This window comes from Pipistrellus hanaki (genome assembly GCF_964339955.1).
Source record: "Pipistrellus hanaki genome assembly, chromosome: 11".
NCBI lineage: Eukaryota > Metazoa > Chordata > Mammalia > Chiroptera > Vespertilionidae > Pipistrellus > Pipistrellus hanaki.
Genome location: NC_140513.1, coordinates 28981889 through 29006082, shown reverse-complemented (window position 1 = coordinate 29006082; position 24194 = coordinate 28981889). Strand labels below are relative to the sequence as shown.

The 24194-nt window shown below is 33.3% G+C and overlaps 1 protein-coding gene across 6 annotated transcripts in view; it reads right to left on the bottom strand.

Moving 5' to 3' along the window:
* The window catches only part of AGTPBP1 (ATP/GTP binding carboxypeptidase 1), a 93069-nt gene that overhangs the window by 18395 nt on the left and 50480 nt on the right, over positions 1–24194 (bottom strand). For 5 of the 6 annotated variants that reach the window (XM_084897952.1, XM_084897947.1, XM_084897950.1 and 2 more), the window contains 10 exons: positions 20459–21174; positions 18987–19070; positions 17344–17430; positions 17111–17259; positions 8956–9043; positions 6887–7031; positions 4491–4644; positions 3302–3482; positions 1883–2012; positions 126–257 (listed from right to left, as the gene is read on the bottom strand). In XM_084897952.1, the coding sequence (XP_084754078.1) occupies positions 126–257; positions 1883–2012; positions 3302–3482; positions 4491–4644; positions 6887–7031; positions 8956–9043; positions 17111–17259; positions 17344–17430; positions 18987–19070; positions 20459–21174 (1866 nt within the window). The remainder of the gene's footprint in view (positions 1–125; positions 258–1882; positions 2013–3301; positions 3483–4490; positions 4645–6886; positions 7032–8955; positions 9044–17110; positions 17260–17343; positions 17431–18986; positions 19071–20458; positions 21175–24194) is intronic. The other variant, XM_084897949.1, reaches the window with a different exon arrangement.

The following is a 24194-nucleotide window of genomic DNA, read 5'->3' as shown; positions in this document are numbered from 1 at the left end:
AAATTTGAAAGCATAATAGCAAAATGGCAACATGAACAGAAACTGAGTAGTTTATGTTAAATTATTTTCTGCAGTTGTATGTATGGTTGTATCTCAAAAACTCCTGACTTATCTGTCATAATTACCCTGTATCCAACATCTTCCACAACATCACAGGAACTTGCATTATTATTGGTATGCCACACTGTCTCCTTGATGCTGCAGCCATACATAAATACATTCTTCTTTCGGGAGTGGCCATGATAATCACAATAAACCTTGAAAAGATTATATGTTTTAAGAATTAAAAACCCTCAAATTCATATATTTGTCAAGTAAATCTAGTTACTATTAAGCCAATAAACTGGTCTGTGTTCCTTGATCCTTTTACTATAGTAGAGCCACCACTTAGCACGTAGAGTCAACAAAAGTAGAAATATCTAGTTTTGGGGAAAAAACCTATGATTACTAGAATGGATAGAAAGTCCTTTGCAAGACCTGCATCAAATCACAAATTCCACTCTTTTCTTATATTTCCTATGCACCATTATAAAAAATAATAAATTCAATTATAGGTTAAATCTACATCTGTTGTCATCACTGCCCCAAGGGCTGTTAAAATATTTATCTAATTTAAAAACACATGAAAATGTTCTCATGAAAAACACTATTAAAAACAGTGTGGTTTAAGCCCTGGCCCATGGGAGCCCTGGCTGGTATGACTCGGTTGGTTGGAGCACAGTCCCATACACCAAAGGGTGGTGGGTTCGATTCCTGGACAGGGCACATACCCAGGTCACAGGTTCATATCCTCTCTCTCTCTCTCTCTCTCTCTCTCTCTCTCTCTCTCTCTCTCCCTTGCCTCTCTGGAATCAATAATTTAAAAAATAAAAAGTGTTTTTTTTAAAGGGTATAGTTTCAATTTAATTTTTGAGAACATCATTTTTAAAATGAAGGACAGGCTCACATGCCAATTTTTCCCCTCTGCAAAATGTTTCTTTCCTATAACTCATTTAAACACTAACAGAATAGAAACATTCTAAACAAAAGCTGCTGAAAGCAGAAGTGCATTCACACAGCTCCTGGAGCCTCCCACCCCACCTATACTACCTTTCCCACGTGAGTAGCCAAGACTGACCAGCTTCAGAGTTGACCAAAGAGCTCAGATATAAGCTAGTAGTATGAGAATTTTGAAAATACTGTTACCTCAGTATTGTTCAAACAGTGAAGTTAAATACCTAAAATTACAACCAGAAGTTGCCAATATTAAAAAATTAAAGTAAAGGGCTCATGAGAATTATAAAAATTAAATCTGATGAAATAAAAATATAAATACATTATATTGATACCATAATTAGTACACAAGTGACTAATAACAGAAAAAGATATTTTGAAGGAATTGCTTCTAAAATTAACACTTAGCTTTTATAACCAGAAAATCCTATATAATAAAAGCATAATATGCAAATCCACCAAACAGCAGAATCACCAGTCACTAGGAAATGTACTGACCACCAGGGGGCAGACACTCATTGCAGGAGCTGCCCCCTGGTGGTCAGTGCGCTTCCACAGGAGAGTGTCGCTCAGCCAGAAGCCTGGCTCATGGCTGGTGAGCACATGGGCGGTGGCAGGAGCCTCTCCCACCTCCCTCCACAGCAGTGCTAAGGAGCAGTGAGCCAAGTGGTAAGGAGCAGCAAGCAGGTGGGCGATAAGGAGCAAGGGGTCCCAATCATCCCCCTATAGGTCCCAAACTGCAAGAGGGCACAGGCCGGGCTAAGGGACATTCCCCTAACCCCAGAGTGCACAGTTTTATGCACCGGACCTCTAGTAATATAAAAACACTAAGTCATTAATCAACAAAGTTATGTCTCTGTACAAAGCACAAACAAATCCTGGTACTTACCAGTGGTAGGCGCTTCACGGCAGCCAGGTACTGTAGCAGCCCCTTTGCATGGTAAATTGTAGGATGCAAATCTGGATTTGGACTCTGCCATTGTCTATTCAAATCTTCTCCACTTAAAGAACAGCGGTGACTACACAAAAGAAAACACAATGATAGACAAACACTGATACCAATAAATTCTAATATATATTTGATTTGATTTGATGAATCAAATTCTATTTCACTAAAAATTTCAAATTTGTATAGATGGTGGGCTCAACAATGCATATTTTAGTCATTAAATAATCATTAATTAAGCATTTGCTGTGTCCAAGATCCTGTGTTACATGCAATTAAGTGTGGTAATAAGCTTTCAGATTCATAGGTCAAAACTTTCAAGCTATAGAAAAATACTAATTCTCAATTCTGGGATTTTATTCCATACTCTATAAAAATTAATGGCCATATTTCCCATTCTGATACATAATAATCATTTTATACTAACATTTTATATTTTGATTGTATTAGTTATTATTAAAAGTGCTATCTGGGCCCTCCTAAGAAAGGTTAGTTTATGAAAAGCATATATACTTAAATACATTTTCATTTAATCATAGGTATTAAGTATTACATCCACTGAGCACAAATTTAAGCAAACAATCAGAAGGTGATAACAGAAATATAAACAGGATTCTAAGTGATTAAAATAAAATGTAAAATTTCATTTTAGTTCCATTACCATAACATAGCTAAAAATAAATTATCCTCTTTTTAAAATTTTCCTAAAATATGAGAAAGATTCATGCTATACTTATTGAATAAAACACAGTACCCTCAACTTTGGAGATGCTCATGTCAAATTCCATCTTTCCAATGCACTAAAGAGACCTTGTCTAATTGCCACAATAAATGAATTATACTAACAATGAGCAATGAGCTACCTTCACTTAAAAAAAAGTATCCTAGCATCTCCAGTCTAAAGAATTCCTTCTGTCAGAGATTGGACTTCCTTATATCAGGAAGAAGTTAGCAGATGGACCCAACATGCCATATAAGTGGAAAGAGATCCCAGGAGATTTTAAATCTTATAACTATGATCACACCATTAACAAAATTAAAAAGGAAATATAAGAGGACATGTTAAAAAAAATCTTTCTCATATCCTAACACTATGATTTTTCTAAAATATTTCAAGCAAGACAGACATCTTATGAAATCATACTGTCATGAGTACAGAATTTGTCAAAATGCCATACTACTAATATACAAAATATATTTTCATTTAAAAATGTATCTTAAATTAATTCCCCACTAAAAATTTGTTCTAGCAAAATCACTAGATTTGCTCTCCAAATTCACCCTGGATAATATTATTTCAACAATCTTAAATAGGCTGACCACAATTATTTATAGTATTTCTATAACTATTGCTTAACTTACTTTCCATTGATGACACCATCTGGATTTAGCATAGGGACAATTTTAAAAATATAGCATTCTCGTAAGCTCTGAGCAGTAGGGCTATTACTCATGAGATATTCCAATGTTCCTTTCATTACCCAACTTGCATTAGTTTCTCCAGGATGTACCCGAGCAGATAAGAAAACGTAAGGGCGGTTTCCTAAGGTACACATAAAATCTCAAATTAAAATGAACAACGACTAAAAGTTTGTATGATGTTTGACTTTGGAGCTATAGAAATATATCTACTTAATCATGAATTCATAGTAGAATTCAGCGTGCACCTACTAGCAACAAGCACTGTATTAGGTCCTGGAGAGGAAAACAGATAGAAACCCATGCAAGCCACATCCTAAAGGAGTTCATAATATGAACATAATGCAATAAATACTACATGAGTCACTTATTTACCAATCATTAATCTAATATAAAAATATTTCTTTAATATTGGTTTTATAAAGAACAAGTAGCTAGGGAAGTTTTAAATATAAATTTATTTTTCATAAAGTCATTGGGAAAAGAAGGAAAATATAATCTTAACCGTTTTACAGTCACTATGACAAGTACAGAAAAAAAGGCATATCTTCTCAGAAATTTACAAAGAGAAATATTTTCACTGTGCGTTTAGATATACCCATCTACAAAATAACACTCAGTTCACCTGATCATATTTTCATGCGAAGCAAGATCTCTTCCCTGAAAATATTTTACTTTCTTATAAAAATTAGAACAGTTTTCTTATTTTTTTCTACCCCAGCTATATATCTGAGGCAACTTTAAAAAAACAAATGGCCAAGAAAAACAAGTAGCTAGAATTAAAACACTTGATAATTTTCTGGTGGTTTTATTTATAAATAAAATTAGCTATAAATTTGATTGATGACATTATTACATAAACTCTAGAAATGATTTGTTACATTATGGTTATGACTTACAAGAATAAGAACTACAGAACATCAGTTTCCAAAGGGACTGTAGAGATCATCTCACAGAGCTCTCTCTTTTTCGAGATGAGGAAACTGAGGCCCAGAAGTAGACGAGGGCTAGGCAGTAACAGGACCAGGACCTCTGATGCCTATTCCTGGTGTTATTACCCTCACAGATATACATAAAGCAAAGGAAAATAAGTAAGGACGACCGGCATTTTGAGTGAAGAAGACAGACTTACTGAATTGACAGATATGTTCATAATAATTAGACTCTGGCATTGCTGTTATAGTCACCAGGGGACAGCTGTTTCCAGACAGAGTTTCACATAACACATCTCTTCGAAAATAGATTTGCTGAGGGTTATGCGCTGATTCCAATTTTTGAAGATGCATCTTGATAAAAATGTAAAAATAAAATATACAATTATTTTAAAAACTCCTATGAAAAATAGAAATAAATGCACCTAGATCTCCACATAACTAAATGTCAATCAGATTCCTAATCCCTCCTCTAGAACCCTCAGGGGCCAGATGTCGTTCAAACATCAGTATTTGGGGAACTCGAGGCTTAAATGTGCAATACCATAAACAGGGTCAGAAGCAGCCTGTATAAGCATGTTATTAAATCTGCTACAAAACATAAGAAGAATCCAAGTAGAGTCAATATTTTAAACAGGCTCACATCAATTTAGGCCAGGCTTTGCTGCCCAAGTGGGCTATGAAAAAGCTTTTGGTTCTCAAAGCCCTTTGAATTTTGAAATGATAAATGACTGTAGACCTACAAAATAAAATTATTTTTGTTGCTACTTCATAACTGTAATTTTGCTACTGTTAATGAATCATAATGTAAATATCTGTGTTTCCCGATGGTCTTAGGCTCTACAGCAGTTGTTCTCAACGATTCATAGCAGTAGCAAAATTACAGTTATGAAGTAGCAACGAAAATAATTTTATGTTTGGGGGTCACCACAACATGAGGAACTGTATTAAAGGGTCGCGGCATTAGAAAGGTTGAGAACCACTGACTTACGGTAAGAAGAGCCTAGCTGAGTCTGCGCAATAAGGAAAGGTCTCCTAAGAAAATATTACATTTAAACTGGGAACTAAAGGATGAGTGAAGAGGACAGAGGAGAGAGGTACAGGCAGAGGAAAAGTGTGCATGAAGAACACGAACTACTGGTAACTGAGATAACTAAGGTTGTATGGATTACCTTTAAAAAATGTAATAGGTATGCATTTCATTGTGAATTAGGAAAAAACGTCTATGCATTAAACCTGCAATTCCCTGCATATTAACTTAGGATGTGGATAAATTTAAAGAGTGAGTTATTTTAAAAACTATTTAATAATAAACATAAAGTAAATAATAGCTCACACAGTTTGTGGAGATGGCAAAAATTATAGAAGACAGCAAAGAAATGACTTGGCGAGAATTTTAGACTTTGTGCAAATGTTTATAGAAATCACGAAGGACTCTCAGGCAGGGATGTTATATGATTAGATTTGCCATCAAAGAACTCTCTTGTTATAGTGTGGGGAAAAGACAGACAAAGAGGAAACGGGATAAAAGTAAGTTTTAGGACACCAAGTCCAGGTGAGAAAACATGCAAATGCCTGGGGAAAAAAGGTCATGGGATTAAAAGAAAGTAGGGGAATTCAACATACATTAAAAAGGTATTTTTATATACCTTTTATAAAACATCAGTAAAGAACACTAACATGTAACCCTCTAAATAACAACAGTATATATTCTGATGCTATGTTATTCAGAGAGATACCTGATAATACCTTTAATGCAACCTTTATTAAAATAAATGGAGCCTCATTTAGTGTCCCCAGCCTTGTTGCCTCTGCTGCTCCATGGACTGTGCTTTTCTCTCATTTTCCCCTTTCTAATCATGTGGAAGCTTGTTTCTATCCCTACTGCTCCAATTCCTTTCTGGGTAAATTGATATCTTTATGATGCCTAGTCAGTAGGATAGCCATTCTGTACTGAGAGTAAATCTACCACAGTAATTACTTGAATTCACTTGTTTTATTTTGTTTTACAATGCAAATAATAAAAAATCTCAAAAGAACCCACAAAGCAACTCTTGTATCCCAAATTCTAAGCAACCTAGATCTAGTACTACATATAAAACTATTAGAAGAAATAAATTCCCTATAGAAAACTTTAATTGCATCCACATTTTTCTACTGTTAGATTTTCCTATCAGATCCAATGTTTCTCATTAAACAGGTGGAAATCTCATCCAGTGTACAAAAATAATAATTTAATAAAAAATATATTTTAAAAAATAAAATAAATAAAATAAAATACTTTGGTACATCTAAAAATAAATAAAAATAAAAATAAAATCTGAAAATCATGGAAGCTTAGAGAACTGTAGATTTCTACCCAAAGATAGAAAGTAAAAATAATGTCAAATTTCCTTCCTATTACATAAAAATAAAGACTACATCCCCATTTATACCCTTTAATGTTTTCAACAAATATATTATTATCTAAAATCTTCAACACTGGATCTTTTTCTTATTTCATTAATAAAATTAATTAAAGCAATTTTTCTTCTATTATCTGACACATATACATGTAACACAATAATAATCATATTACAACTTAATGAGTTCTCACCTGTAAAGTTGAGTACGTATATGGATAGTGATAAGCAAAGTAGCAAACATCATCTTTATGTGGGAAATTGATAGTGAATGTAATTGTATAGTAGGATTTTCCCTTTTGCCCACCTGCAGCAACTGAACTTCTTGAAAAGTGATTTCTGCAATAGAAAAGAATAAACCATTTATTTCCTCCACACAAAATCCTGATGTTTTTTCCTTGTTATTATATTAAATAGAACTTCAAAGTGGGGAGAAAAACCATTGTTTGTGAAAAGCAAAACTTAAGTATTCTATAAAAATAGACTTGATACTAATAAAACAATCAATTTCTATTAGGCAACATCATTACTGTTCACTTCTGGATTTACTAAATAAATAGAGTTAATACCCTACACATCAATAAAGCTTTTAGAACCCATTCTTTGATGGCCATACACATTACTGGTAGACAATGATCATCAATGGCTGCTACAACCATTAGATGAAAAGCTGATAAACGCCTTTGCAGAGGATGGATCAGTGGGTGGAGTGAAAGCAGGTTTACAGTTGTTTGTATATAAAAAGAAGATAATATAATAGTTAAGAAACAACAACACAAATATAAACTGTGTTTTGCCCATACTCATAACTGTAAATCTACTTTTGCTTCATCCCATACATGAATTCACTAGTCAATCTTAAGATTAAAAAAAATAATAACCAGAGATGATATGTTTTCCAATTCACTGCACCATCTATAGTTTTCTTGCCAAAAATCAAACCTGAAGTTGATCAAGCTTCTAGATCTACCTATTAGTTTATAGGAAATTGGTGAGACTACAAGAATTCATTAGCAGCACAAGGGAACAATCAGCAAAATCCAAAATGTGGGAAATCCTACATGGCAAATTATCTAGTTTCAATAAACAAAGGAGAAATAAAAAGAGACAAAAGGGAAGACTATAAATTAAGAGACTTAAGAAACATAGCAACATAATTCAAATGCACTGTGCAGTCCTTGGCAGGTCTGATTGAAACCAGTAACATTTGTTTTGAGACAAGTGGGGAAGTTTGAACACTGACTGGATATTTTATCATAGTAAGGATTTTTCTCGGATGTGATAATGACATTGTGGTAATTAGACTCTCATATATATATATATATATATATATATATATATATATATATATAAAAGACAAAGACCTTTGAAGTATTTGAAGTGGATAAAATATGGTATCTGTAAATGTTTTTAAAAATTCAGTATGTTGGGGGTGGGAGTGAAAGTATAACTAAAACCTAACCTGAGTTGATACCTGTTGAAACTGGGTGATGAATACATGAGGTCTCATTATCCTATTATTTGTTTTTGTAAATGTAAATTTACTTTTCCATGAGTTAAAAATGCTTTGTCTATTAAATTAATTTCTAAATTTCCAAATCACCTTGTGTTATTTAAGCCTCAAACTGAAGAAAAGCTGTGCCCTATAGACACATACATAGACTTTCAAGGAATTTTCAAATTGGTATAGTCTTCATTAACTTAGCATTACACCTTTAATAGATTCATATTCTCTCTCTCTCTCTCTCTCTCTCTCTCTCAACACTCCTTCCCTCAGGCAAGGATTAACAAAACATTAAAAAAAAAAAAAAAACAGAGTAAACATTTTGACTCCCCAATATAACAGTCATCCCTTAGTATCCACAGGGAGCTGGTTCCAGGACCCCACAGATAACCAATATCAGCAGATGCTCAGTCTCCTATGTAACATGGCATAGATGAGTGAATATAGTTGGCCCTCCAACTCTGCTGACTCCCATCCACAGAGCAAAAACAGTACAGGTATTTATTGGGGAAAAATTCACATATAATTGGCTCTGTGCAGCTCAAACCTATATTATTCAAGGATCAACTACATTTCCACTAAATGTATCCCTAAACTGATCTCAAATTTTAAAAGATTCTGTTAGAAGTAACACTAAAGCACATCACCACAATTCATAGAATGCAATAACAACTCTACTTTTTAATCCTTACATTGAAATAGAGTGAAGTTAATATCCCCTTCAGTAAACTGATGTCCTAGTAGTCTTAGAATACTTACTTATAGTAACAAATGTCCGTCCCCACACGAGTCCACCATGGTCTGGCATTTAATGCTTCCTGAACTGAATACATTAGTGGTTGCATACCTTTGACAGAGAGACCGAAAAAGAAAATTATTTCCAAATTTTTGAGATAAAAATTAATTTTGCCATTGTAGAAAGCACCAAATAATCAGAAAGTTAAAAGGCAACAACAGCCGAAACCGGTTTGGCTCAGTGGTAGAGCGTCAGTCTGCGGACTGAAGAGTCCCGGGTTCGATTCCGGTCAAGGGCATGTACCTTGGTTGCGGGCACATCCCCAGTAGGGAGTGTGCAAGAGGCAGCTGGTCGATGTTTCTCTCTCATTGACGTTTCTAGCTCTCTTCTCTCTCCCTTCCACTCTGTAAAAAATTAATAAAATATATTTTAAAAAAAAAAAGGCAACAACACATTGCCATTATTTTAGTATATATTTTTTTAATCTGAGAAATTTCTTTAAAATCTATAAGTCAATCAATATGATTTAATTTCCAGTTTAACTAAAATAGATTACAACTTTAATGAGTGAAGTCATTAAACTTTTTTCTATTAACTTTTCAATGTTAGATTAAAATAAAAAGGAATATATATAGATGTATACACACACACACACATACATACACATCTTATAATAAGTGAAAGAGTACAATAAAAAAGAAAAGGAATAGCTCTATAGCTCTCCAAGGATTATCTACACTAAGAAAAAGAAAAAATGCCATCATAATGAGATTCAGGCTGAGGTCAAAGGACACATTAAATTTATCTGAAGTATTATAGTTATAAAAAAGACAATGTATTCTTACATTACTTTTAAAATAATAAGAAGGGAGCTATATTTGGAAATTCTGACTATAATAAAAGCCATATGAACAAAACAGGGTGCCCAATAAGAATCAATCAAATGAGATAATTCAGGCTGAATACCACAATCTACTCAAAGTGATATAGAAAAGCTATATTTGAATAATTAATATAGTCATTAGCCAAAGAATAAAACCTTGATGTGCATAAAACAAATACACTAAGAACTTCCCATCTTGTCATATGAATATAGACGATCAAAATATTAAATTGCCACAGTGAAGCCAACACCCAATGACATTAACCTCTAATACTACACAAGTAAAGGCCAAAGTTGTATTGAGTACATTCTCAATAACAGGTGCAGATACAAAGAAAGACAAGGTGTTTTAAGCACTAATTATCAAATGTACCATGAAATCACTGACTCACAAAATTTTCAAGTTGAAGATAATACCCTCAATTAACAGATCAGAGGAATAAGAAAATTTAAGATAGAGCCTGAATAAACTTAGGGGCACCTATCACAAGTGGCATTTTTTCTGGGCTCGTGGCTCTATAGAGAAAAAACACATAGCTAGTACAACAGAGACTTATACTAAAAAAGAGGAAGGCCACATTCTTGGTCTAGTAGAGGCTAACAGCGGTCACTTAATCCCATGGGGATATGTCAAAAGGACACATAAGCCAGCATAAAAGATATCCCATTGGCCAAATCTTGGGCAATTGTGTGTCAAATAAATAATGATAGAAAGAAATTATAAGTCACTGAATAAAAGAGGAAACCAGTTCATCTATCCATTGCCTCATTCATTTAACAAATATTTACTGAATATGAATTAAATGCCATGGTATAAATACAGTGGTCAGCAACAGAGACACTTTCTCTGACCTTATGAAATTTACAAGCAAGTGGTAAGGGTAGGGAGAGAAGATATTAATTCACACACAATAACAACATAAAGATGTAAAGAACATCCTGAGAGGAAAAGGTTACAAAGAACATTTATCAAGGAGACTAATCCAGTCTGGGGAGTCAGGGAAGACTTTCTTAGTCAAAAGATCACAAAATTAACTAATGTGGGAAATTTAGAATCCTACATACTAGACTCCAAAATTCTATTTTGTTGCCTGGTTCTACAATGGTCAATTTATATAAGAAGGTTGTTAAAAATCCTATTTATATGGGAGACAGTGGAGGGTGAGGGGAATGGGAGAGGAAAACAGAATGCAAGAGTGCCAGAGAGGAAGCTCTAATGAAAGCTCAAAGTTTTACTAAAATACAAGACTGCCATCTAGTGGTAACTTGAGCAAACCCCTTTCAAGTACTGAGGGTGAGGTAAGAGGTCATGGATTACAACAGATACCATATAGCACTATTATACAGTGTCTTAAATTCTCAAATGTAATTTCACAAATAAGATAATTCATTTTTAAAAAATAAAAGAAAGAAAAAAGAAAAGAAATTAAGTATTTAGTATAATTCCCTTAAATATCCCCAGAAAAGAACAACTTGGGAAACAAAAGCAGCAGTAATACATTCATCTTGTTTTGGGGGGAACTGCCAAAGAACAAGACCTCTTTAAGGCACCTTTGCTAAAATCCAACATTAAGTACTCAACCAACCAATATGTCCCAATCAAGAAAAGAAAAAATGTTCAGAAAATAAGCTACTTTTCTAATTACTATTATTACCTGATATCAATCAAGTATGGCAATTAAATAAATCCTTCCAGCTGAAGAAGTTCTACTCAAATATTTTTAGTCATCAGTATCCTCTCTTAAAGTGACTTCAAAATTAATCTGATGATAATAACAATATCTATACAGCTACCGTGTTTCCCCGAAAATAAAACATCCTCCGAAAATAAGACCTACTTACAGGTTTCCTTCTGAGTGAAATATAAGGCATCCCCCCGAAAATAAGGCCCCCCCTAGGCTAAACATGAGAGATTTGGTCCACTGATTCTGAAAGAAATGGAGTCACAAGAAATTCACCAGGAAATTCAGGAATTGGATTGTTATGATGATGTTCCAGAAGATGACGTGATTGTCAGTGAATAAATGAGTAAGTTCTTGATACTGTAGGATTCACAGTTTTTCTGGTTTGTGTTGACAACTACTGTACTACCGTACCATATACAGGTAATAAACTTTATTTTCATTTAACAATAAATATGTACCGTATTCTTCTTCATGGAAAAATAAGACATCCCCTGAAAATAAGACCTAGCGCATCTTTGGGAGCAAAAATTAATATAAGACACTGTCTTATTTTCGGGGAAACAGGGTAGTTATAAATTCTTAAAATGTTGAATTCTAATTTGCTAAAATATTGGTCCCTTTCTTCTTCTAACTTGATTCATGTTATGACAAACCAAAATCTGCTCTATGCTGTATTAACTTAAATCTTATGATAGAGTTTCATAAAAATTAAAAAAAATTACAACTTCCTAATAGCTAATAGCTACTTCTATAAATGTTTACAAATATGTGGAAATAAAAAGGAAAATCAACAGACAACTTCTTGTTAAAATCTGGGAGGAATCTATACTAAATTTAAGGCAGATAGAGCAAGACTGAGAAAAATCCAAATATGCTCATGACCTATTTTTTATAGACATATTTTAATTTCCACAAAGAATGTTACACTACACTTTGAAATTTCTTAAAAAATAACAGATAAAGATATAATTTTAAAAAGTACAAGAAATGAAACGCATAAAAACATCAATTATCAAGAAAAATTTTAACAGGCTAAAAATCACATATTAATAGGGTAAAATAACAAAATGAAAACTCTGTTTACAAGAAATAAAATGCAAAGATATCAAATTCAAAACAAAAATTTTTTAAATAGAATTCAGGGCAAAAAATACTGCATGGAATAAATATGGCTACTTTATATTATTGAAAGATAACATGAAAATGTGAAAGATTTTTATGTACCAAATAATTCTGCCAGGGTTGGGGTTTGATCCCCAATAGGGGGCATACAGGAGGCAACTGAGAGATATTTCTCTCTCATATCAATGTTTCTCTCTTTTCCTCTCTTAAAAAAAAAATCAATAAAATAAAATATATATTATTACAAATAAGCTTTACTACTGTAATTCTAACTCTATAAAAGAGTAAAATTGAAATTTAAAATTATGTGAATGTGAGTCAATATAGGCATAGATACAAAATGCTAAACAGTACATTTTCTTTTCTCATTTCTTCCTAAAAGAGTCTTTTAAACTATTTTTAATTTACCAACTTCCTATATTAAAGACCCACTGTTTAATAATCAGGAAAAAAACACATTTACAGTTGGCAGATAGATTTTTAAAATTCCACTCCTGTGAGTTGATAACTAAATATTATAAACACAAAGATTTAGTATAATGTTTATCTCAGCATTATTTAAAATAGAAAATACTATAATTAGAAACAACATAAATATCCAATAAAGAAATGTTTATATAAATAAGTTACAATATCTCCATAGGATGCACATTAAATTCTGTTTCAGACACATTCAATGACCAGAAAAAAAATGTTGACGATATGTTTGGTTAAAATACAGATTATGAAACTTGCATAGGTTATCAGCCTCATTTTTTAAATAAATATATAACTATGTATACATAGAAATCACATATTGCATTATTAAAATGCCTAGTAGGAAACAACTAATGTAAAAATGATTCTCTCTGGGTGATGCATTGATGGTTTTTATTTTCTTAACACCAATTTGTTTTCTAAATTCTCCACAAAATGGCCGAAACTGGTTTGGCTCAGTAGTAGAGCGCTGGTCTGCGGACTGAAAGGTCCCAGGTTCGATTCTGGTCAAGGGCATGTACATTGGTTGCGGGCACATCCCTGGTAGGGGGTGTGCAAGAGGCAGCTGGTGGATGTTTCTCTCTTATCGACATTTCTAGCTCTCTAGCTCTCTCCCTTCCTCTCTGTAAAATATCAATAAAATATATTTTTTTTAAATAAATAAATACTCCACAAAATGAGTTTGAAAAATGTGATATACATATAAAAATATCCAGCCCTGGCCAGATAGGAGGCTCAGTTGGTTGAGTGTCATTCTGTACACCAAAAAAGTTGCAAGTCCAAATTCTGAGTTAGGTCACATACCTAGGTTGCAGTTTGATCCCTGATCAGGGCATGTAAGGGAGGCAACAGATGGATATTTCTCTTCTCTAATATCAATGTGATATTTCTGTTTCATTTCTCTCTCTCTCTCTCTCTCTCTCTCCTTCTCTCTCTCTCTCTCTCTCTCCCTCCCTCCCTCCCTCCCTCCCTCCCTCCCTCCCTTCCCTCCTCCCTCCCTCCTTCCTTCCCTCCCCTTTTCACTCCTTCTCTCCCCCTCCCTCCCTCTCTCTCTTTCTCTCTCTCTCTCTCTCTCTCTTCCTCTCCCTAAAATCAATGAAAACATATTCTCAGATGAGGATTTAAAAAAAATAATATCTAATGGGCAAGAGGTAAGGAAGAGGACAATTTAAAAATAAAGCACTCACCTATCTCATTGCTTTATTTTAGTTGCAGAATTATATTCATTTTAAATTTAAAATGATACTAGAGTAAGAGATTATAGATGTATGGAATTTTTAAAAACAAAAAGAGCATTCCAAATGTATGTTTTTAATTCTAAAAATTCAAATGTTGAATTAAGTTTAAAGTAAGAGTATGTACATGTATATAGTTCATAAAAATACCATCTACCTTAGTCAGCATTACAGTTTAAAAATTATACTGATTATCATTTCAGCAATAAATATGCCTTTATGTTTTAATCTTAAAGAGCACTCAAAATACAAATACAATTACATTTATGTATCTTTTTCTCCACTAAAATATTATGTTAGCATTATACTTAAAGTTAAATAGGAAAAACACAAGATTCTTTACTTGTTTTGGGTATTTTTAATGAGTCCATTAAGGTCATTTTTAAAGTTATACAAACATTTAAGGTCAACAAACAAATGTTCCTAAGAATTAGGGCACTCAATGATTAGTATTTATACCTAAAAATCAAAAATTAAGAATGTGAAATAAATTACCAAGAATATTTGTACTATTCATGCAAATCAATATAATCACTGAAATAATCCTTAAAATTAGATTATTTCAAAATTTTAATATAACTAAGCCAGTTATTATGCTACCTAATCTTCTTATACTTAGTACATTAAATTAGTGAATCTGACTAAAGCTTTCATGCCATACATGTAAAGCGATTAGAGAAGATAATTTCCTGTTTTCCACATAAATAATGACAATTGGGAACAACCTCTTCAACTCTTGAAAGGTTCAATTTTCAGAAACGCCCCCTTAAAGAGCATCTTCATATTCATGCTTTTAACAAGTTAAAACATTTGAAATAGATAACATGGCCTCTCATTCCTTAGTTGTTAAAAGCTTTTCATCCTTACAACAAATGACTTGAGACCTCTGAGATTTTGCAACTTGTCAGACAAAATATATCTGTAAAGAATTATTTTCTTTTACCCCAAAATTATCAGATTAAATACTTAAAAACTGATGTTTCCATTTTAAATGACTGATCTTAAGTTTTTATAATTATATTATCTTTCACTGATATATTTGACTATAAAGACTGATGCCTGAAAAAGAACTCATAGTTTTGTTTGTTGGGTTTTTTTATATTTTTATTGATTTCAGAGAGGGAATGAGAGGGAGAGATAGAAACATCAACCATCAGCTGCCTTCTGCACTCCCTCTGCTGGGGATCAAGCCTGCAACTGGGCATATGCCCTTGACTGGAATCGAACCTGGGACCCTTCAGTTCGCAGGCCGACACTCTATACACTGAGCCAAACTGGCTCGGGCTATATTTTTTAAAGTACTAAATACATAGCCTTAACTGAGGCTATGAATTTAATATTTTTTCTGGCACAACACCAGTTTTGTTTTGTTTTTTAATTGCCTCATGAGGAAACAAAAGAGAAAGCAATGAAGCAAAAAGCTGATTCTTTGAAAATGTCAATAAAATTGGCAAGCCTCAAGCAGGACTGCCAAAGAAAGAGAAGACACAAATTGCTATTATCAGGAATGAAATAGGGGATATCACTGGAGACCCTACCAGCATCAAAAGGGAGCACTCAGATCAACTAACACACATTTTACAATTTAGAAGAAATGGATCAATTCCTAAAAACACAAACTAACACAACTCACTCAAAATAAAACAGATAATTTATATGAAAGAAACTGAATTTCTAAGTTAAAAGACCACCATATAAGAAATCTTCTGGCCCAAGTAATTTCATTGGAGAATTCCACCAAATGTTTAAGAATCAATACTAAATCTACACAATCTCTTCCAGAAAATAAGAGGAAGGAACATTTCCCAACTCTTTTATAAGCTTACTACCATCAAGACATAAGCCAAATAGAGTACAAAACAAAAAGAAAATTATTGCTTAATATCCCTCCTAAAGAGAAATATAAAAATTCTTAATAAAATATTAGCAATTATACACAGTGGCCAAGAGGGGTTTGTTACATGGATAAAAAAAGCTGGTTCAATATTCTAAAATCAATGTGACATGTCAGATTAATAGGCTAAAGAAGAAAAATCACATGATCAAATCAACGAAGAAAAGGCATATGACAAAATTCAATACCCATTTACAATAAAAAGTCTCAGAAAACTAATAATGGAAACTTCCTCACATAGATTTTAAAAATGTACAGAAACCTCCAATTAATATCCTACTGAATGGTGAAATATGAAGGAGTAGCACAGGCTATGTGGTGAAGGAGGTACACTGTATCTTGATTGTGGTGACAGTTACAGTAATCTACACATGTGATAAAGTAGCACAGAATTATGCACCCACATTTTACCAATATCAAATCCTGGCTTTGATACTGGACTACAGTTATGTATGATGTAATCGCTGGATGAATCTTAGTGAAGAAAACTCGGAACCTTTCCACAGCTTCTGTGATTTTTAACTTTCTATGAATCTATTCAAAATAAAAAGTTTAAAAAGATTGCTTTCTGCAATTCTCTTCTAGATGAACTGACATGAGTAACTTGAACAGCACACATGATACATTTATAGTGGCATTCAATTTGGATGAAATCAACCATACTCATTACATTTTAAAGGGCTTGCCTCCACACAAGGATAACTCTCGTTACTAACAATGCAAAGCTTAGTCTATGTCAAATTCTGCATAACATCTGAATTTTGAGAACCAGAGAAAACAAAAGAACGCAAACTTTTTTTTTAAGTTAGCAATTTTTTAATTATATATCCCTTGGATATGAATCCTATGTGCCCTCTAAGTTGGGGGGGGAAACGGTCTTACCATAATTAAACTGACTGTTGGACTTTTCACAGTTAATGATGTTAAACCTGTAAGCAACCCCTGGACGCATTCCACTGACTTCAAAGTAAAACCACTGATGATAATGGTTACTATTTATATCCGAGTTCAGAATAAGATCATATTCATTTCTGAAAATATAAAATGAAGAATTCTGATGAAAATGAGGAAAGTATCTGTGCACATACAAAATGAGAAAATTTTAAATTACTTACTTTCTCATTTGAATTACTTTGCGCAGATTCCCAGATTCAAATTTGGAGTTAAACTTCAAAATATCTACTTCTTCTGGAACAATGAAACTAAATAAAAATTTTAAAGTAAGCATAATAAAATACATTGCCTTTAAGTAGGTAAGCAATAATAAATATAAAAGTACACTACTGATTAAAAAATCCACCCTTACCACCTCACCTTCCTTTTTGAAACCAAAAAACATAACCAACACGGGCAAAATACAAACTCTGGCTAATACTAACAGAAAAAATATTATAATTACAAGTAGAGATTTGTTCCTACATTGAGAGCAAATGTTAATAAAAATAAGAATTTTTACCTCAGTGAATAAGTGTCATTTCTAAGTATGTACTAGTAATCATATAAAAAAAAGTCAGACTTACTTTTTAAAATGCACATGACCTGTTCTGAGTACTAATAATTGTAACTAAGCAGTTCTGAAGTAAAATATTATTTTAAATTTAGATAACTATATTACCTATTATCTTCTAATACTTAGAAAGATGGAGGTATTATCCTCATTTTACAAACTAATTACTTTAGTAAATACTTACTGAGCACCTACTAGGTGCCAGATACTCTTTTTTGTCTGTTATTTGTCTGTGTCCCTAAATGAATACAAATTCTTGCTCTTCTGGAACCTACATTTAATAGGGGAAAACTCCAAAAAGCTCAAAGATTTTGTTCAAAATCATTTCAGTTAAAAATATGCCACACTCAGAATTCTTGAGTTTCTGTTCTTACCACATCTGCCTCGTCTGTCTGACACAGAATTACAAATGTTGAAATAACTAAGAGTAATAAATAAGGAGATTTGTTTTTCATTTTTAAGAATATTATTTCAACTTCAGTAATTATCCTTTAATAAAAGTCTTTGAAAAGTGCTTTATTTTCTCCAAATAAGACCAATAAAATATGAAATTTTCCAAAAATATTAGAATGTTAAGTGGGAGGGAAAAATCCACTGAGGGCTAATTAAATTTCTCATTTGATGATGCAAATGACTAAATAATTGTCACATTCACAATTTGTAACTTTCATTTATTTACTTTTACATAAACCCTAAAATGTGATGATATTAGTGATAATCCTAAACTGTAAAGGACACTACCACATCAAGCATCACAGTCAGGCAAGTAATTTCAAGGACTGAAGCAGATTATAAACAGTAAGAGACAAAGGAGTATAGCAGGTACTGTGGAGAATTAGCAAACTTGCATTCCTCTTGAAGGGGGTGGTAACTTATTGTTCTAAGGATATGAAAGCTAAATATTACAGGACAAAATTCAAGAATTTCAGATGACATCTCCACTCTCTTGAGTGGAAGTACAATAATTTTAATTTTTTAAAATTAAATTTTTAAGCATCAATTTGTGACCTTTACCTTATTAAACCCATTAAAAGTCCACCTAAAAACAAACAAAAGCTTGTGATAGATTCAATTTAAGTAAATAAACATGATTTTATTACTACATTATGTCCCTGCTAAAAACTGAAAGTGTAGTGACAGTAAACCAGGTGGAAGTTAAAAGATAACCCTTATCTTTTAAAAATAACACTGAAGTTTTACAGTAAAAATAAAACTAATAAAAGTAAAACAAAACAAAAAAATCAGACTTACTTTGGGTTATCTAAGTCATACACCACTCGATCTATGATATCACTCTGATGTATCAGCCTCTCGATATCTTGGGCAATTTTTGTCCTGAAATCATAAAGGAGATGTTTGACCAAAATTCACTGATATATGCCAAGGCACAACTTTCTCCAAATTAAGTTTTGGATAAAAATAAAGTATAAAATGATAAAAATTTCTTAAAGATGGCCATTCTTCTATATATATTTTGTGTACCAAAAAATTATCACTATATAACAAGACAAATTTGAGTATTTTTAAAGTCTGAGTTCTAGAAAATAACATGTAGAATACAGTTACAAGCTCAATAGTTTTGGGTTTTTTTAGTCTTGAACGTCTACTATCCTCGTTACATAGAAATTGTGTGGATCCACTCTCTAGCCCTTATGCAAATAATTTTGTATACATAATAACAGCATTATTAGAAGCAGTAAAGATCTGAAAAGCCAGAGATTGTATAAGAAACAGATTTTTAAAACCCACCCTCACTGGTATATAGCTAAAAAGCAGTTGGGAATCGGCCTGCACATTCTGCAGAGTCCATTCTCTCTTCTACACTGGAGAGGAAATGTGCAGGGGAGGGAAACACTTGTGTTGGGAAGCGGAAGGCGGACCCCCTGCAGCTCCAGGATTTTCTAGGCCTGACCTTCCCCTGACTCAGTCCAACAACTTACTGGAAAATTCCTAAAATCCCTGCCACTGTCCTAGAAGATTCGGCCATCCAGAGACCTCACAATCTTCAAGCCAAGGAACACAACAGTCACCAAAAGTGGTAGCAAAACTGTAGCTGAAACAGAATAGATCTGGTTCAGAAAGCCAGGTGCCTAGAACTGCAGGTAGATTGGTCACAAAAGCCATATTGCGAAGGTGCCTGGGGTTGTTAGCTAATACATAGCTACTTCTCAGAGTAGTTAGTCTGAGAGGGTTGTTTCAAGATCCCAGAAATGCTTGAAACAGCAGACAGTAACTAACCCTATATATGTTTTCTTCTCCACATACACACCTAGGATAAAGTTTAGTTTATAAATTAGGCAGAGTAAGAGACTGACAACAATAACTCATACTAGCTGCACCTGTGCTTTTTGAGGGCCATTCCAGCACTGCAAGAAGCCAGCTGCCTCTGTTTGGTGCAGTCTGTGGTACAGCCAAGAGGGGCCAAGGAATGGGCCCACTCCCACACACCCTTGCCAGCAGAGTGAGTCCCCTTCCTGACCCTCTGTGCTTCCATGATATGGTCAGGTGTATTATGCTGGTTTCACTTGAATAAGTAATGAGCTTAGAAAATAAACTAAACACCTAAGGACAATTTCAAAACAATGTAAAATTCCCAACACAGGATAAAAATTATAGTCACTTTAATCTAGAGTAATTTTCTTTCTAAATACCCAGTTTTTGTAAGTGTGCCTCATATTTTGACAATGGTCTTGTTTAGAAAGAAGAAGGAATCTGTAACTCACCTTTGTACACCATAAGGCCGTTCTAAAATAGGCTCCTTGAATGGAGGCGGAATGTGACCAAAATAATCAGGATAAGCCACCTCTGAATATTCTGGGACAGACTTTGTATTTTTCACAATCTCAATGTAGAGGTCTGAGTCATGCAGTGTTGGTCCGTCAGCAACTTCAACTGATACTTGTTCCATGGATGAAGCAAACTCAGTATCTTCATCATCCTCAGTCTCGACTCCAGTGCAGCAAAGCTTCCCCAGCTGAACTGTTCTTCCCTCAAACAGAACATTCCCACAAGCAGCCACGTGTGGGCACGCTTTAGAGCATGTGACCACGGTGAGAGGGAGGCTGTAGTCCTTCTTCATTCCTGCAGTAAAACCTGGAGCTGTTTGAGAAGGAATATTCTGCAATGTAATTCGGTCCAAGGCCTTCACAATATCATTGTTTAAGCCATGGACTGATGAAATAGTTCTATTTTGATCACCTAGCTGTTGCTGTAATGTTCTGTCATTATCTTTAATATCTTCTTTTGCCAGATCCATAAGGCTAGGTTTCTTATCACCTTCATCTCCCAGGGGAGACACATTCTCCTTCATTACCACTCCTTTTCTGAAATTGCCTGAATTCCCAGCTGCTTCCTCTCCTGCTGTAGGCACAACAATTGGACCACGTCCTTTTCCCTCAAATACTAAAGGCTTTGGTTCTTTGGAGATTAAGTCATAGTCCTTTGAAAATAAAAAATATGTTTAATCTTTTATCTCAAATATTAAAATGTATTAACAAAACTAAGGCCATATTCATTTTATATGCTGCTTCAGAAACCTAAAATTCTAAAGATGGATATATTTTAATCTTGCTAGCAAAAGACACAATACAGGGGAAGGGCAAAAGTAGGTTTACAGTTGTTCCTATGGAAAATAATACAATAATTAATAATAATACAATAAACTCTGTGTTTCACATAATCACAACTGTAAATCTATTTTTGCCCCTCCTGTATTTAACTACAACAAAATTCATTACACTTATTTTACTTTTTCTATTACAAAAACAATGCCTATATATAACAAAAGCGAGAAATTTAGAAAAGTAAAAACACATTAAAATCCTCTTAAAGAAAACACAAATTGTTATTCTCTAATCCAACAAATATTTACAAGTGTCTGTTTTGTGCCAAGCAATGTTTCAGGAACTTAAGACCCATCTTTTGAAAAACAGAAAACAACTCTTCTTTTTTGCAGCTTACATTCTTACAAGAACAAAGGAGAGAGGACTGTCAATACAAGTAATAAACATGGTATAAATATATTTCATGGAATATTAGATAAAGTGTTAAAAGCAAAAAAGAGGGGGATCGGGTGGCGGCATTGGGTGGAGGGGAGCAAAGTGGGGGGGAATAGGGACATCTGCAATAGTATCAACAATAAAAATTAACAAAAAATAAACAGGTACCAGGGAAATAACAAAAATTAATTTAACTACATTAATATTTTTAAAACCTTTTACTACTAAGTCTTAGAAATGAAGACAGTATCTTCACAATGATAAAAAGTTCAAAAGGAAATCAATTTACATTTATATATACTAAATAATAAGCCTCAAAACATTTAAAAAAAAAAAAAAAAAACACCTGATAGACCTGCTAAAAAAGATACACATTCACAATCACAGAAATTTCTAAAATACTTTGCACAGTAATTGATAGCATAGAAATAAAACTCCATGAAACAAAATAAGTTCTCAACACGTTAACAGTCTTTTCCTAATAGGCATATAACCACAGAACTCTTTCAAGGACACAAGAAATCATAACAAAAGTTAACCATATTTAAAACCATAAAATAAGCCTCAAAAATGTGCAAGGATTATAAGAATAAAGAATTATGTCCTCTTATCCTACAACAATATGCTAAAAAATAAAAAAATTAAAATTAAAAAGCCAGCTTTAACATTACCAATGAGTCAAAGAAAAATAATAATAATGAAAATAAAGTTAAACAAAAATTATAAAAATGCTGAAAATCAATACTTATGTGATATAGCTAAAGCAGTAATTAGAATAAAATTTATCACCTAAAAATGTAAATATTAGAAAAGAAAGGCTGAAAAGAACTAGATACCTATCTTAATTATAACATATACAAAAATAAAATTTAAAAAAGAACAAAAATCGAAAAAAATCAAGATATGGCAGTGTAAGTATATTATATTACTTAGAAATATGGGGATTAACTTCAAAAAACATGCTATAAGTGACTGTAGGAAATGTCAGGTGGGAAGGAGACAATAATTTTCCTCATTAAAACTACACAAAACTATTTGGCTCTTAAAACTCTGCCCATGTGTTACTTTAATTTAAAACCACCCCAACCAGTTTGATTCAGTGGATAGAGCATCAGCCAGTGGACTGAAGGATCTTGGGTTCAATTCCCATCAAGGGCACGGACCTCCCCTACAGGCTCTATCTTTACTTGGGGCACATGCAGGAGGCAAGCAATCTATGTTTCTCTCTGTGTATCTCTCCCCTTCCCTTCCACTCTCTCTAAAAGTCAATGAAAAAAAAATATCTTCAGGTGAGGATTAACAAAAAAAAATTTTAATAAAAATCTAAAACCAAATTAAAAAGAAATAAAAATAAAACAGAACAAAAGTCCATATGGTAAATATCATCATGCTACCACAGATGTATGAAAAAAGAGCTGTGAAAATGCAGAATTTTGACACCTCCCATATTCTGCCATCAAGAAACAAAAGCAAATAAAACTACAATTGTCATTATTAATAAACAATCATGGCCTTTACAGCATGGTAAGTTCCCCTCAAAAGTCTGTTTTTTTTTTAATTACTTTAATTACTTTATTAATTATTTTAATAATTCCATATGTTGCCTTCAAATGCATTCATTTTGCCTCCCACTGGCAACGAATAAGAGGCTTAACATATCTGGACACAAAGTGGGTGGTGTTAAGGACTAAAACAATAACATCAAGTAATTTTCAACTTCACTAGTTGATGTTGAAAATGACATACAAATCAAAGTGGAAAACATCATATTAATTCTATTTATGTTTCCTATCCCATGATCTGCCAGTATTTGATATGATGATGGCTGAAAAAAATTCTTTCAACAACTTCCTATCTAGTTCTTTCTAATATATATATATATATATATATATATATATATATATATATATATATATATATAATTTTAGAGAGAAAGGAAAGAAAATGGAGGGCAAGGGAGAGAGAGAAACACTGATTGGCTGTATTGAATTGGCAACCTGGGGAATGTGTCCTGACCAGGAATCAAACAGGTGACCTTTTGGTGCACAGGATGATGCCTAACCAACTGAACCACACCGACCAGGGCTCCAACCAATATTTTTAATTCTCAAAAATATATCATTTAAATACCACTGCCGATATGTAGTTCCAACGCATACTTCAAAAAACAGAGACTAAAATATTTGAACAGCACATTCTTCTACCTAAAATTGAGATAGTCAAATGTCATTTGAAATGATTTTCCAATTATGTAAATAAAAGATACTGCACTATTTCCTGTAGAATCCTTATCTACGTAATAAAGAAGGAATATGCTTAGTTGACTATCACTCCGTCACAAAGATGGCTGCACCCACAGCTGAGGCCAAGTTCCCATAAGGAGCCTTAACGAGCAATCAGCAGGGACCCCCGCCCCCATGGAGCTTGACAGGGGACCTCAAGGTACACCCCCAGTGCTGGG